Source organism: Oryzias latipes, chromosome 7 (assembly GCF_053564925.1).
Source record: "Oryzias latipes strain Hd-rR chromosome 7, Olatipes_Hd-rR_3.1".
Taxonomy (NCBI): domain Eukaryota; kingdom Metazoa; phylum Chordata; class Actinopteri; order Beloniformes; family Adrianichthyidae; genus Oryzias; species Oryzias latipes.
The window spans coordinates 31529055-31543614 of record NC_136243.1 but is presented as its reverse complement, the minus strand read 5'-3'; the positions used below and the strand labels follow the sequence as shown (position 1 = coordinate 31543614).

Genomic DNA, 14560 nt, shown 5'->3' with positions numbered 1-14560 from the left:
GTTTTGTTTGTGAGTGTTCTGTACCTTTTTTTTTATAGGTTGGATGGACGGATGGATGGATAATCACAAATTCCAACGGAAAAAGCCTTCAGCTCATTTAGAACAGAACAAACATTTGGGACTTCATAGAAAATGTGTGGAAAATCTGAATCCTAAATGTGATGGCAGATCATTTAATCTGAAAGCACTTTGAGACTTGTCATTTTTAAGAATTCAGGGAAATGTTTTTTGTTCTTCGGATACACCTTCAGGTTTACCTGACGAGCATCTTTGAAGCTTTATTTTGTCAGCAGCCCGTCTATTTCTTTATCGTCCTGTTTGCATAGATGATAAATCATGCAAGCTGCTCTTTCTACCCCTCCCTCTCACACACACACACACACACACACACACACAAACCTGTGCACGCACACACACTTAAATCTTAAACCTATTGTGTACGCATTCGGCTTTTGAGTGTTTGGTAGTGGTTGCCTGATGTCTAATCAGACCAAAGGCTGCTGAGCTTTTCTCTGTTCAAGGACAACACTGCCACACTGGAGGCCTGATGTAACGCTAACATCCCAAACTGTCATTTTGATGTAAACACACGTGCACGTGGCGAAGCACACAGCTGGCCGTGTGTGAGTGTGACCTTCTGACTTTCCCTCAAGCCCACAGTAAGGCTGAAGTCATGTGTAAGCAGATCAGGAGCACACAGATCGGAGCGGGATGAAGGGTGTCAAAGTGTGATCCAAAGAGGAGCTCCTCTTCCTCCATGTTTTCTTCCTCTCCACATCCTTCCATTCTCCTCTCGCTGCTCCCTCCATCCTCGATTCTGTCCTTCTCCTTTTCCCTCTGCCTCCTTCTCATCTGATGGTTAATTCATGGAGTCTGGCTGAACGCGCAGCCTCTCCATTATTAATATAACATTAGGGAGACGCAGGGAGGAGGAGAGAAGTGGCAGGAGGACGCAAGGAGACACGGAGGAGGGGAAGAGGGAGAAACATGCACGGGGAAAGAGGACAGATGGTGAGAAAAGAGAAGGACCGTGCAAAGAAGTCAAAGAATCGGAGAGATCGGCAGGACAAGAGCAAGAGAAGTGAAAGACGGCCAGATTTCTACCCCCCAAACGCAGAAAGAGTAGACGAGTGACAGATGAGGAAAGTGTCAGGAAGAGAAATATTGTGTGACACATGATGTGATCGGGATGCACACCATGTCTGCGGTCCAGAGAAGAGGGGGGAGAGGGACAGGCAAGACTCAGATGTGTCTGGACTGATCATGTGACTTCTTCTTCTTCTTCTTCTTCCTGGATGCACACAGTTACAATGAGATCAGATTTAGTGAGATCCACACAAGAAAGGCAACACTCATCTGCTAAAAATATCGAGTCTTTTCTTTGACGAAGACAAAAGAAAACTAGAGCAAACTTTAATAGTACTCACAGTCTTCTGGCAGGCATACTTATTTTGTTAAATAGAAATGTTGGTCAGTATTAAATTCTCTGTCAGAATGAGTCAATGGAGAGTCCATCTTCAACTAATCTAACTGCATCAAACTGTTGGTTTTCTTCAAATATCGATGAGACAATATATGACCATAGCAACAAATGTGGTTAAAAAAAAAGAAGCAAATATATCAACGACAATCAGGCAGGGATGGTTACAAATGGTGGTGTAGTGGTTAGCTCTCTCACCTAGCAGGCCCCTGGTTCAAATCCTGGCTGGGTAAGACATTTGCAAGTTCTCCTTCTACACATGTGCCTTATCTCCAAGTACTCTGGTTTCCTCCCACAGTCCAAAAACATGCCTCATAGGTTAAAGACCCACTCTGAGGAAAATGATTTTAACCTGTTCTTGTGGCATATTTCTGATGATGGAGGTGGACATACATAAAAAAAAGCTTTTAATTGCTGTTTTTGACTATTATATAATTTATATATATAATGTAACGGTGGATAAAGAACAGAAGAAAGCTGTTGTGGTGGATGTGGCAGTGCCAAGCGATGGGAACATCAGGAAGAAGGAACATGAGAAACTGGAGAAATACCAGGGACCTAGAGAAGAACTGGAGAAAGCCTGGAAAGTGAAGGTGACAGTGGTGCCTGTGGTAATTGGAGCACTTGGGGCAGTAACCCCCAAGCTGGAGGAGTGGCTACAACAGATACCTGGAAAGACCTCAGACCTCTCAGTCCAGAAAAGCGCAGTGCTAGGAACAGCTAAGATACTGCGTAGGACCCTCAAGCTCCCAGGCCTCTGGTAGAGGACCCGAGCTTGGAGGAGAAACCACCCGCGGAGGGTGAGAGGGGCGTTTTTTTTTATTTTTTTTTAAATATATATATATATATATATATATATATATATATATATAAATCTATCTATCTATCTATCTATCTATCTATCTATCTATCTATCTATCTATCTATCTATCTATCTATCTATATATATATATGTGATTTCTTCTAAGCACCCATGTCAATATTTTGCAATCTTAAACTATATTATCTATATTTCATAAAAGATGATATTCCAACATATTAATTCCAAAAAATTTAATTCTAAGTCAATTCTTTGATGAAGTGGGCTTTACAGGCCATCTGCACTTACAGAATAATTGAAAATGTGTTCGTTTTAACTTCAAATACAGCAATTGTGTTTTTTGCTGTAAGTGTTTTGCTCAGCAAGTACTCATAAACACGTGTGTTCCCTATGAAGTTACCTCATCTAAAATATGCTCTGGATTTCAAATATGGTAACTATAGCAGGTGTTGCAGTCACTAGTGATTGTCTTGTGACAGATGTTCTACTGTTATCCCCTTTTTCTGTCCTCTCAGACTACAATTTGAAAAATTGCAGCTAAATCTTAAACAGTCAGTCCTGAGATACATTTATTGAAAAATGGAACAAGACACAGCATTTAGTCTAAAAGAAGACTTGGGAAATAAATGTCTTCTGTATAATATTTTTATATACTCAATTTTTGCTGTTATATAATTTTAATGTGTTATTTTTTATGACAAATAAAGATATTCTGTTGGCTTTTTTCCAGAGTTGATTTGGCTCATTTTTGTTGGATTAGTTACTCCTTGTCTTCTGTCAAAGCGGATAAAACACTAAATACTTTATAATTTCATTTAACTTAAAATTTTGTTGAACACATATGTGTGGTTGTGGTAAAATAAACATAACAGAACATGTGATATCCTTTATATTTTAAGTGCAAAATGCCAAAAAAACACATTTATCAGACTCAGTGTTATCTTTCTGGGACATCTTAAAGAGTCAGACTTTCGTATTGCAGAATCACATCCATTAAATAGATCAAACTATCAAAACCACATCATAACTTTAAAAAAATATGGTTTTCTGAAGGATATTTGAAGGTTTACCTCCTCAGGAATCTTGATATATTCTACATAAAAGATGCTTTATATTTTTCCCCAAAGCAGAAGTAAAAAGTGAATAAATTTTCTATTAGAATTGAAAATCAGATTATTTAATATCCATTTCATGCAAAAAAAATTAAATGTATATTAATGAATGTTTTTATTTATGCAGCTTTAAAAGAATCTTCGTATTTACTTTCTAATCACATACTTTAACTTTTGAAAAAAATGGAGGTATTTATGACTCAAGGAAATGAAAAAAACGAAAAAACAGAAAACTGCAGCAGGCTTGAAGATTCATTTATTATTGACACGAACTCTAAACCTACCATTTCAACAAAAAATGTTTGCAAACAGGACAGAGAGGAGCGCTGAGGGTTCTGCAGCTCTGCACCCGCCCTTCACAGAAGATTCATCTCCAGGAGAAATCAAACGTGCACACGGACGCTTATCTTGTTAGAGCTCAGCGGCTTCCTGACAGCCGGACACCGGTTCTAACAAACATCACTGCAGCAGGAGGAAATTATGCATCTGCTGGGGGCCATTTTCACTGCGGATTGATACTCATTTGGTGCTCTAATGAGTGTTTTGGCAGCAGGTCTGTGTGTGTGCTCACTGTAATGAAGAAATATGCAACAGTGAGCCTTGCTGACTTGAATTTAATGGCTTCTGGACAACAGTGCAGCTCTGAGGCAGATGAAGAAAATACATCAGGCTTTGATACGTGAACTGCAGCGTCTGCGTCGGGTCACAGCCAATTTTTATGGTATTCTTATTCAAGAACTTTTAGGAGATGACACACACTGAAGAAAATGGAAACTCTCTATTTATTAGGAAACAGCAAATGACGCGTCCCCATTTCCTCCCGTCATCTCGTCCAGGCTCACTCAGGCTGTTTTCTTTTTCTGTGGTTTCCAAGCAGACACATCTTCTCAGTTGACTTTACCTTTTATTCATGCAAAAACAGAAGCAGTTTTTAAGGAATCTGAACATTTTTAGTTTTATATCAGCTTTAAGTTTCCTTTTTTGTACTATTTGGCTCATCAAAGCTTCATTTTGTATCATTTACTGATGCTTTTAAGTTCTATTTTGCAGCTCTGCATAAATGACCTTTAAGGTCTGGCTACAAAATGTTACAGGGTGTCTAATGATACACAGAAATAAATGTAAGGATTTTTAAGACCTTCTTTAACAAAAAATCTACCGTCATTTAAGACTGTTACGTACAAAGAAAATAAATCAAATAGCTGGAGTCTGCCGTTTCTTGTTTTACACGTGCATTGAAACGTAATTCAGGAAACTGGGCTTTATAGCGATCTCCACTTTTAATCACTAAGAGTGATGCCCATTTTCACGCCCTTTCTCCATAAATTTGCTCATTCACATTACCCGCACCAACGAGCATGAGCTAATTAACTAGCTGAGGTTAAACGATTTACGACCAGTTCAAGACCTTATGACACAGCGCATCCTGATAATGTTTTATAACTGGCACATTGTGTTTAAGAGAAAAAAATATGACAACAATTTAACATAATTTAAGACAATGTATTGATTTTTAAGGCCTAAAGTCAATATATTTGAATGAAAGACTTTTTTTAAGGATTTGCGGCCCCCCATGTGCTAAAACATTGGTATTTTCTTGTGTCGCACTGCTTGCAGAAACTGGATTGCTTTTATACAGCAAGTTTCTTGTCCAATTTTCAGAAACAAAAATGGTTTAATTTCACGTTCAGAATTCTTTGACTTTTTTTTCTTAGTGTTATTATTATTATTAAGATTTTTAATATTTAAATTTATAGTTTTGGGCTCCAAAAAGAAAACAAAATCTCCAAAAAGGTCATATTTAAAAATAACTTAGATTGGACGTGCATTTGTCAAACAGATCATGACTCAGTGTTCCCTAACAACAGTTCTGGGTTTTTGGTTTGAAAGAATGAAGCTTCTTTATTCCCATTTGCAAGAACAGACAGAAGAATTAGAACTTTAATAATCCTTTGTTTGATATAGAATGTATTTGACTGTGAATGGCATTGCTGCAGTGACAGACACTGGTAATGAGCTGCTGCAGACAAAGCCGGAGCTCATTAGGACAGGGGGGAAAAAAAAACATTCTAGGAAAAACAAGTGGAGAATGTCTCCCCATGGTGGCAGAATGCGGTACTGCAGGCTTTAAAAAAGATTTCATCTCGTGGTAAGTGGGGCGATGCAAAGTACTCTTGCGTCTCTCACACACGTGTGCACATGTTGAAACACACCTGAACCCCAACAGCCGGACGTGTGCAGCAACAGCAGCACCTTCGTGCTTCACAAACACGGGCAGCACTTCTACGTGGATTTCCTGCAGGCGCGTGCGTCCTACACGCACTTGGCCTCCATGTCGTAGAGCTTCAGTAGGTCTGAGATCACGGCGTGGATGTCTGCCTTGGTCACATTTTCACACAGCACCTACACGCACAGACACACAGCACAGGCATCAGCTCCACAGCTGGCGTCAGTAAACAGGACATCAAAGGTCTGCACGTCATTTCAGGCGACCCAGATTTCACAGGCTGGAGGGCTGAAGCACGAAACCGGAACAAATCCCGACTTCTCTCCCATCATTTAAATTGGGCAGCTCGCAAAATCAAAGTGTGACAAAAGTAATCTCATTTACAAAAAAATAAATAAAAAGAAAGAAAAGTAAAACTGTGTGACTGGGGAAAATCGTCTCCTTAATGCTGAAAACATTTAAGGACCTAAACTAGTGTTTCTCAGGCCTGGTCCCCCCATCCTGTATTTATTACATGTCATTCTACTAAGACACTCAATCTCGAATCTCTTATAGTGCAAAGAAGCAGTCATCTTTCAAAAGACCATAAAAAGTCTGCTTAGTCGTCACAAACCCCATGTTAGAGAACCACTCTGATGAAAATGGTGTTTCTGCTTTGGGTCACCTCTGCTGTTGTTTTTTAACACGTTTTTGTGGCATCGCTTAGCTATGGTTGATGGGAAGGGGGGGCGGGATGCCAACCGTCCACAACTTAGGAGTTAATTTCTAGTGATCTCATGCTAAACTGCAGAAATTTTTTTTTTTGACAAAAAATGGCATAACTATAATTAAAATACCACTGGGGATGCTTAGAAAATAGATGAAAAGTTAATAGATAGATTGGAGTGGGTTGGAAATATTGGATTCAAAAAGTTATTTCATCATCTGTTCGGCCAAACTGACTTCAAGCATTTAGATTCTTCTCATTTGGTTAAAATTCAAGCCTTTTTTTTTTTTACAATTTACCCTCAGGCCCTTTTGGAAACCTTAAAAAAGAATGAAACATTCAACATATAGGTTTTAAGAACCTGGGCTTCCATGTGTTTTCATGTGGATGTTAGTTTTTACATCAGCTCTGATGACGCTGTGCTGACGCTTGGAGCTACGACGTTTTTTTGATTTGACAAAAATGCTGTGTCACAGCAGTGAGTGAAAACCTGTTTACTCAAACCTAAAAACTCTTGTGGATGAGGAAGCAGGGAAAGTGTCAGGTGGAGTGGTCAGCATCCACCTGACACTTTCCCTGCTTCCTCATCCACAAGAGTTTTTTGGTGCTAATCTTCAGCGCCCCTCGTCTCTCTCAATGGAGCTTTTAGAAATGACAGTTAAACAGCTTCCATCTACTGGTGCAGACGGCAAACAGCCATTCAGTAGTGACACTTAAGTCGCAGAGCTGGGCTGCAGGATCCGAGGAAAACTCGCTGTTTGCGATTTTAGTGATCAGTATTGTGATTTCGATATAACTTGCAACACATGGACAAATAGCAAAACAACTAATCACATCATTTCCATTTTACTGCAACCGTTTCATTTAAATAGGAGTCAACATAACTTAAATTACACCCCAATTAAGCCTCGTCTACGTAGGAGGCCAGCGTCTGACATAAAAGGGCTCCATCCGATAAAGGGATTTGTTTGATTCGTTAAATACTTCAAGCTGCCATAAGATTGTTTTAGCGCATTTAAGGTAACCATTTGTTGAAATTTTTGCCGACTTTGGCGATCTGAGTATTGCCCAGCTTGATATCACAATTACGATAAATTTGCGATTTATTGTGCAGGCCTAGTCGCAGATGATTCTCATGTTTCCTGTTTTTCACAAACAGTCCTTCAGAGTTTTAGTCGTACACAAAAAACTAAAAGCTCATCAAACATTAAAGGTGCATAAAGACACAGGGGTGTAACTCAGGGCGGCAGGTTCTACCCCCATGGATGGGACAGGTTACAGGGAAAAGCACAAAACCTATTGCAAACTTTTTTACTGGAGCATTTAGCTTCACAAGAAAAGCAAAAAGTTTTTCATTTTTCTAAGTTATGAAGAGTTTTGGTCGATCGAGGAATGACAGCCTTCCGTATTTTCAGGTTGTTTTTTTTTAAACTATTTCTGGTAAATCTCTCATTAACTTGCAGTAAATATATGAAACAAGGTTCTGTTTGCGTGTCTGTCACAGCAGAAACGCACACAAAATCCTGTTTTCCTCCAGTGTTGCGGCATTTGTGCTTATTCTCATCCTATGAAACACTACAGTCATGTTCGAAAGAAGATGCTGGAAGTTCAAACCCTAAAAACATCCAATCCGTGAAGATGTTGATGGAAACTGTAAGATCTTACCCCCCAACAGCAATGTCACCATGAATTTTAAATACTTTGTTGTCTGTCTTTCTGCCTTGTTTACCTTATTGCTTGATACAGAGTGGATATATGTTTATTTAATGATCAGAGTTAACGGTGTATATTTTTTTCAATCAAAACGATCTAGGAAACTACTTGTGGACTGTTTTTCTTAGAAACAAACCTTTTCTTCATCATCTGGATAAAAACAAGCGGTCAGGGGTTAATTTTCCCTCTGAACTGATGCTTTGGATCACTTAACATGGCATTTAGCATCCAAACCACTTTTCTCTGCTGGTTAGTCCTCATATAGCAGCTGCAGCAGAGTCAGGTCGGTGCCAAAGTGTCATACCCCAAATTAAATAGTTAGCTTCTTGTGAAAAAGGAGTTAAAGTTAAAAAAATAACAAGATTAAAGTGCCAATAACTGATTAAATATCTATTTCTTTTGTAAGTGACCATAGTAAAAGCAGGTTAATGCCCTTGGAGGTGTCCATTATCATAAAATAACCGTCTCTCGTTCATTTATTTCAGATATTGGATGCCTTGTTGGGCGCCATTCCTTACTTAACTGTCCAGTGCCTAAAAGCTTGGCTTGTTGCTGCTTTAATGAAGCAAACATTTATTTGCAGAGGAAAGTTTCTTACATATATGAAGTTGTGTAATGCTGTAATGTCTGAACACCAGCCACGTGACTCATGTTTAAGTTATTGTCAAATAATCTTCTGAGCACGTGCAGGCCACGCCTCCTCCTTCCTCAGACACGCCCGGTCATCTTTGGACACAAACCTGCCACCACTCCTTCTCGCCGACGGGCAGCTCCACTCCGTAGCTGTTCAGGGCCAGGTACAAGGTCGCTATGGCAATGTGTTGCGGAGTGTGGCGAATGCTCATGTTTCCATGGTAACAGTCTCTCAGCAGCGCCCAAGAAGTCTCTGCCACAGGGGTTCGAGACCAGGCATGGCGGTTGACGAGCGACTTCACGGACAGCAGGAAGTGGAGGAGGTACTGCGGAGAGCGAGACAAAGAGGAAGCTCAACCCCTCCAAACAAAGTGACAGAGATGCCCAGAGCCACCGTTACTCCCGAGAACACGGGACAGGATGAATAAACAGAATCAGGAGCCCAGTACCACACTTGATCCATCTGCCCAAGTCCCTCCTTTCATTCAAGAAGTGGGTTTCCCTGGTAACAAAGAAATCTAAAGGGATGCAGGGTCAGTAGTTATCGACCCGGTTTAATCTTCTCACTGCAGAGATGGGAGGGTCAGCGAAGAGTTCTTGAGTTGAGCAACTGTATCCAATCTCCAACTGTTTTCTGGACACTCGTTGTTCATCTGATGGGGGGGGGGGGGGGGGGGGGGGGGGGTCACTGTTTCTAAAACCGGCACACAGGAAAACCCCAGAACTGCAGAGTCAATGCAGGTCAAACAGACAGCTTTAAACAGCACTTAGAAAACAAAGCATGGACCCCACGCTCACCTTGTGGGGGTGCTCGATGGAGACATGGAAGCCGAGCTGACGCAGGATGAGGAGCTCACACTGCACCACGCTGTCCCGCAGCTCCCAGAACTCCTTGTCACATTCGAGGGGAGCGCTGCCTTTGTTGAAATACCTGAGGAGGGAGGAACGGCTTTGAGGAGGTGAAAGTGGAGACACCTAAGTGCTGCATTTTGGAAAAAAGAAAGTTTAAACCACTGTAAGAAATTTAAATGACAGCATTAGTTTCTTACTTTGTATGCAAGCAAATGTTTGCGTTCAACACAAGAGTCACCGTCAGCCCTCTGCCCAACACCTCAGAGGTTACCCCACCCTTCACCTGAGAAGGTTCATGCAGGTGTTTGATCATCCAATAAAAATCTCTATCTCTGGAGTTTCTAATGAAAGTTTTCTCTCCAAAAGTGGCGTTCTCCGGTCGCTTGCGTCTTTTCCAACTGAAATATTGGGAAACTTGAATCCATGGATCAGGTTGAACGAAACGATACAACAAAAGATATGAACATATTATTTGTGTGGGAGTGGCTAACAAAAAAACTTCATAAATCTGTTCCTCACCCCCAAGCCACCCAAACAGAAAATGGTTGCTATGGAGATAAAACTAACAATAAGAGACACAATTTTTTTTTCATTTGCCACGTGACCAAGAGGACCTGGTCACAGACAACAACATGGCGCCCTGACATCATTAGCCAGTTTACATCTCGCCAGTGACGTGCAGTCAGGAGAGGCAGGTGAGGCTGTGCCTCACCTGTCATTATGGGAAGGAAAGAGAAAAATAAATTCAATTATTATATTTAAGCAGTAATTTGTGCTTTGCAGTCGTTTTCCATTTAAATGTACCATTTTTGGGTGTTTTTTCTTTTCAAAAATCGCTGCATTTCCGCATTTGCCGTTCAGATACTAAGAAGTGAGGTGCGATGAGGCACCAGCCCGCTGAGCCTCACCTTGGATTGCGCAATACCTATGCAGTCAGACGGTACTGCTGTCTCTCTTTATGTCGGTTCAATCACTTGTACTATATGAGCTGAGTTTACATAATTTAGCAGATGTATATGATGTACAGTGTGTTTTTTTGGTCAAAAAAAGAACAATTGAAGTGGCGACACTAACGGTTAAGGGGATTTTTTTCCAGCTTTAAGCATTAAAACTTAAACAAAGTCAAAGCCTGCTTTGGTCTGACCGTTTCTCCTCAAGCGATCAACGTGAATCAGCTGATAAAGAAAACGCTGATTCCCGTTGATTGTATTGAAACGTTATGGTTGTGAAGGAATCTAAAGCTCCGGCGTAACAGTTTTACAAATCTTAACAGTTAATATCCTTCTTGAAAGGAATAAAACGATTACCGTTTTTGGCCCGTTTTCAGATCATGTTGCACACTGAACCGTTAATTCTCATGAAAAAGTTTTTAATAAAAGGTGCTACGATTGTGAAATCCTGTAGAATTTCCTTTTCCGGCTAATGGTGTCAGGGTTCCATGTCGTTGTCTGCAACCAGGTACCCACTGCAACACGACTCGCGGCTTCTACTCATAGTTCAAATTATACATTTAAATATTTTTTAAACTATATATTACATCTAATCTGTGAAGAACTGAGTGAAATCCTTCAGGTGATGGCTTATCATTGGTTACCTCATTTTTCATCAACAATAACATCTGCCCTGCTTCACTTTTTTGGCTCCAGTTTCTTTTGTCCGGCTCAGAATTTCTGCTCGAACTCTGTAAAAGTTCGGACTTTGCAGAGCTTCTCTCACACGTTTACAGCTTCTCCTTCAGCACAATGTACTTCGTTAAGCTGCACAAAATCCACTGCAGCTCAGAAAAATGACCCAAATACCAAAGAATGAAGTTTAAAAGGACTTTCAGAAAAAGGAACAGAGCTTCATGCTCCATTCCGAATCATTTGGTTCATTTTTGAGAATCTCAGATGTTCAGCTCCGGATTACCACTTTATAGGAGATTTCAGTTTCATCACAGAGCAGGGAGGACATGAACTGCTCAGCAGAGGCAGACTGAGCCTAAATAAAAGGAAAGAAGAAACCTCTGAGAGCACAAGAGGCAGAAACCTGTGCTGGACTCAAACAAGAATTCATTTGTATTATCTGGGGATTAGGAAAGACTTAAGAAGGTTTAGCAGACCAACACTTCTAGAAACTACTATGAAGCTCAAAGAATATCCCTGTGGACTCTTCGAGAAAAATGTAAAACCTTTATATTTACCATGTAAAATTCATTGAGAGGGCTCTCTTGTTTTTCAAAATAAAGTCCCTAGCTGTGTGACATTTGTTCCTCGCCTTTGACCCTTCCTCTGGCGGAGCGGTGATATGCAGACACAGCCGCTCACGAACCATTCGATGGTTTACCCCCCAATCCAACCCCCTTAATGCTGAGAGTCTTTGTTATGACTAGGCTGTGGATTTGAACTCACGTCGTTCCAGGGTGGACATTCTACCACAAGGCCACATTTACACCTGTGAGCCAACAGGTTCAACTCCAGAACAACCTTGATTCTAACCACTATCGCCATTTCATGTGTGTGCTGGGTTTTATTTCTCCATACTGGAAACTGTTTTTAATATTAATTTCCTCACATATTTTTGTACAGCACTTTGTAATCTTGATTTTGAAAAGTGCTATATAAATAAAGTTTATTATTATTATTATTATTATTATTATGGCCAATCAATGAGCATCGCTGCAGTTTGGATGAGGCTCAAGGGCACCACAGACATCTAAGAAGGATGGAGCCAAATTTTTGTTCATCTGTCCCAAAGAGACTTTAATCCTATTTGTGCAGCGAATTGAACCGGAGACTCTCCAAGTGAGTCAGGTCCACGTCTGAACAGACGGCCCACTACAGCCCCTTAAATCTGGATTTAAGATTTGAAAAATAAATTTCATGTTTACATGTTTTTGTTCATCTTTAGCTCTTACTGATTGGTTCTGATTTCCTGGTGTGGATACACCTGAATAGAACCAGGTGAGTTCTTCAAGTGAAAAGTAAATGCTTTAAACACTGCTTTATGGGCTCGATTCTACTGCCCCTATCTCTGCAGCAGTCCATGAACGAACCTGATAAATAATCTTTGGTAATCATGAGGTCTAAATGTTTTACCTGTGGCTCACGTTGACGATGTCCCGTGTCCTTATGTGCTGCTCCTCCACCTTTCCCGCCAGGTAAACACAGCTCATGGCCACCAGGTAGGGTTCATACTCTCTGAGGCAAACGCGCTTAAAGAAGCGGTGATACAGAACGCAAGCTGTGGCCACCGGTATGGAGTGCATCCCGAGCTTCACTCCTGAGAGTCCAGAAAGAAAACATAAAGCTTTAGTATCTATTGTTCATAAGAAATCCGAACAAACGTGTATTGATGATGCACCAAAAGTCCAGTTAAAAACAACTACAAAACCTTTAACAGAGTACTTTAGTCATACAGTCTGCATGGAAATGTACACGTTTTTTTTTATCTTTAAAAGTCGGCTTTGCGTCTGCCTAATGTGGCAATATTCTGTGTTTCAGCACAAATCAAACTGTGCTTTCAGCAAGATAAGAGTTATAGTGAATGCTATTTAAAATGGAATAAATCTGTGTTCTGATTTCCTTCAAGAACGTCCGTGGTCTGGGGAGGAGCCAGGAAACCACACGCAGAACTGTTTTATGTTTGGAGCAAAAATGTAAATGTTAGATATTTAGATCAACATGTTTCCCACATCAAAACCTCTCAGTTCCTCAAGCTTGTAGGTTGGAGGCAAAACATATAAATAAATAAAATTCAATGTAAGTGTGAGAGACCATAACATGACATTTTTGATCAGAACAGAAGTCACATGTGACTTGCCCTTGCAGGAAGTAAAGACTCATTCTTATGACTTGAGGTTTAGGACTTTTCCAAAACCAAAACATCCTATTTGGTTCTTGTATTGACAGTCAGAAAAGCAGCAGTGGTCTATTTTCTTCTTGAAGTAAATCTGTGGCAGTGTAAGATTCAATGTATGCACAATGTTTGCCTATTCTAACATCATTTGTGCTAGTTTGCCTTTCCTTGAAGTGACCTGGAGTTGTGTTGAGGAGCTTGTACGTGTTTTTACAGCCAAAGGCTGGTTTCTGCACAGAACTTGGGTCAAAGATTCAAAATTGTTTGGTCTCACCCATTGACCATCTCATAAAACTATACACAATAAATCTCATGGTATTTTTATGCAAATGGAACGTTCATAAATCCAAATTCAAAAATCATACCCCTCAATAATACTCTTTTTCAATAAGGTCAAACAATGCATGAACACAATAAAACATTCTGACAATAAGAAAGCAATTAAAACACTAGATATGTGCGTCAATTTCAATGTCGTTGTGTAATAATAACCCCCTGGCTGGTTCTTTTCTTGTAATTGTCTTGGACCATTGTGATAAATAAAGGTCAAATGAAGTTTGATCTGTATCAATAAAGTTTTATTCAAATAAGAGTAAAAATGATAAAGTATCACGTTTTGCTCATTTTAAAAAATTTATTTTATAACTTTAAGTATTTGTGTTATCTCTACCTATTTCCATGATGAAGCGACACACGCGAAAGTGCGTCCTCGTGTCCCGGCTGGTTTCGGTGTCTGCATCCCCTTCTGACCCCCTCCTCTCCAACAGCTTGGAAGCTCCGTCTCGGGAGGCTGATAACCGACGAGAAGGGCCCTCCATGTTGACTGGATTACATAAAACTGTATAGGTAATAGGAAAATACAAAAAAATAAACAGATAAACGTAGGTTTGATAAAATAAAAAGAAGAACACAATCAATGGACTCAGGTGTGATTGTAACTAAGTAAGTCTCACCGTGGGTGGAGAGAAGCTACGTAGCCATCAGTTCAGCGTAAATTTTGAAGAAACCCCCCAAAACCCCACCTCAATATATTCAGATTTTTCCGAAACACGTTTGCAGTCACCTTTTAGACGCGGTTATTTCAGACACCTTTGTAACAGGAAGAAAAACAAATCTTTTTCCGGTCAAGAATTTCAAAATAAAACTTTAAAATGTATTTCCGTTTTTAATTTTTATTTAA

General features: G+C 40.1%; 1 protein-coding gene across 2 annotated transcripts; it reads right to left on the bottom strand.

Annotated features, from left to right (window-relative positions):
- Positions 1-3651: 3651 nt before the first annotated feature.
- On the bottom strand, positions 3652-14502 carry ccnq (cyclin Q). 2 transcript variants are annotated; one of them, XM_011476788.4, is made up of 6 exons: positions 14334-14502; positions 14051-14218; positions 12621-12804; positions 9490-9622; positions 8799-9017; positions 3652-5815 (listed from the first exon to the last, which is right to left on the bottom strand). In XM_011476788.4, the coding sequence occupies exons 2-6, from the start codon at positions 14196-14198 to the stop codon at positions 5726-5728; spliced, it is 774 nt and encodes a 257-aa protein (XP_011475090.1). In that variant the 5' UTR covers positions 14199-14218; positions 14334-14502; the 3' UTR covers positions 3652-5725. The 2 variants fall into 2 exon arrangements, with proteins under 2 accessions (XP_011475090.1, XP_011475091.1); XM_011476789.4 differs by having other exon boundaries at positions 14051-14203; positions 14334-14481.
- Between the last annotated feature and the right edge of the window lie 58 nt (positions 14503-14560).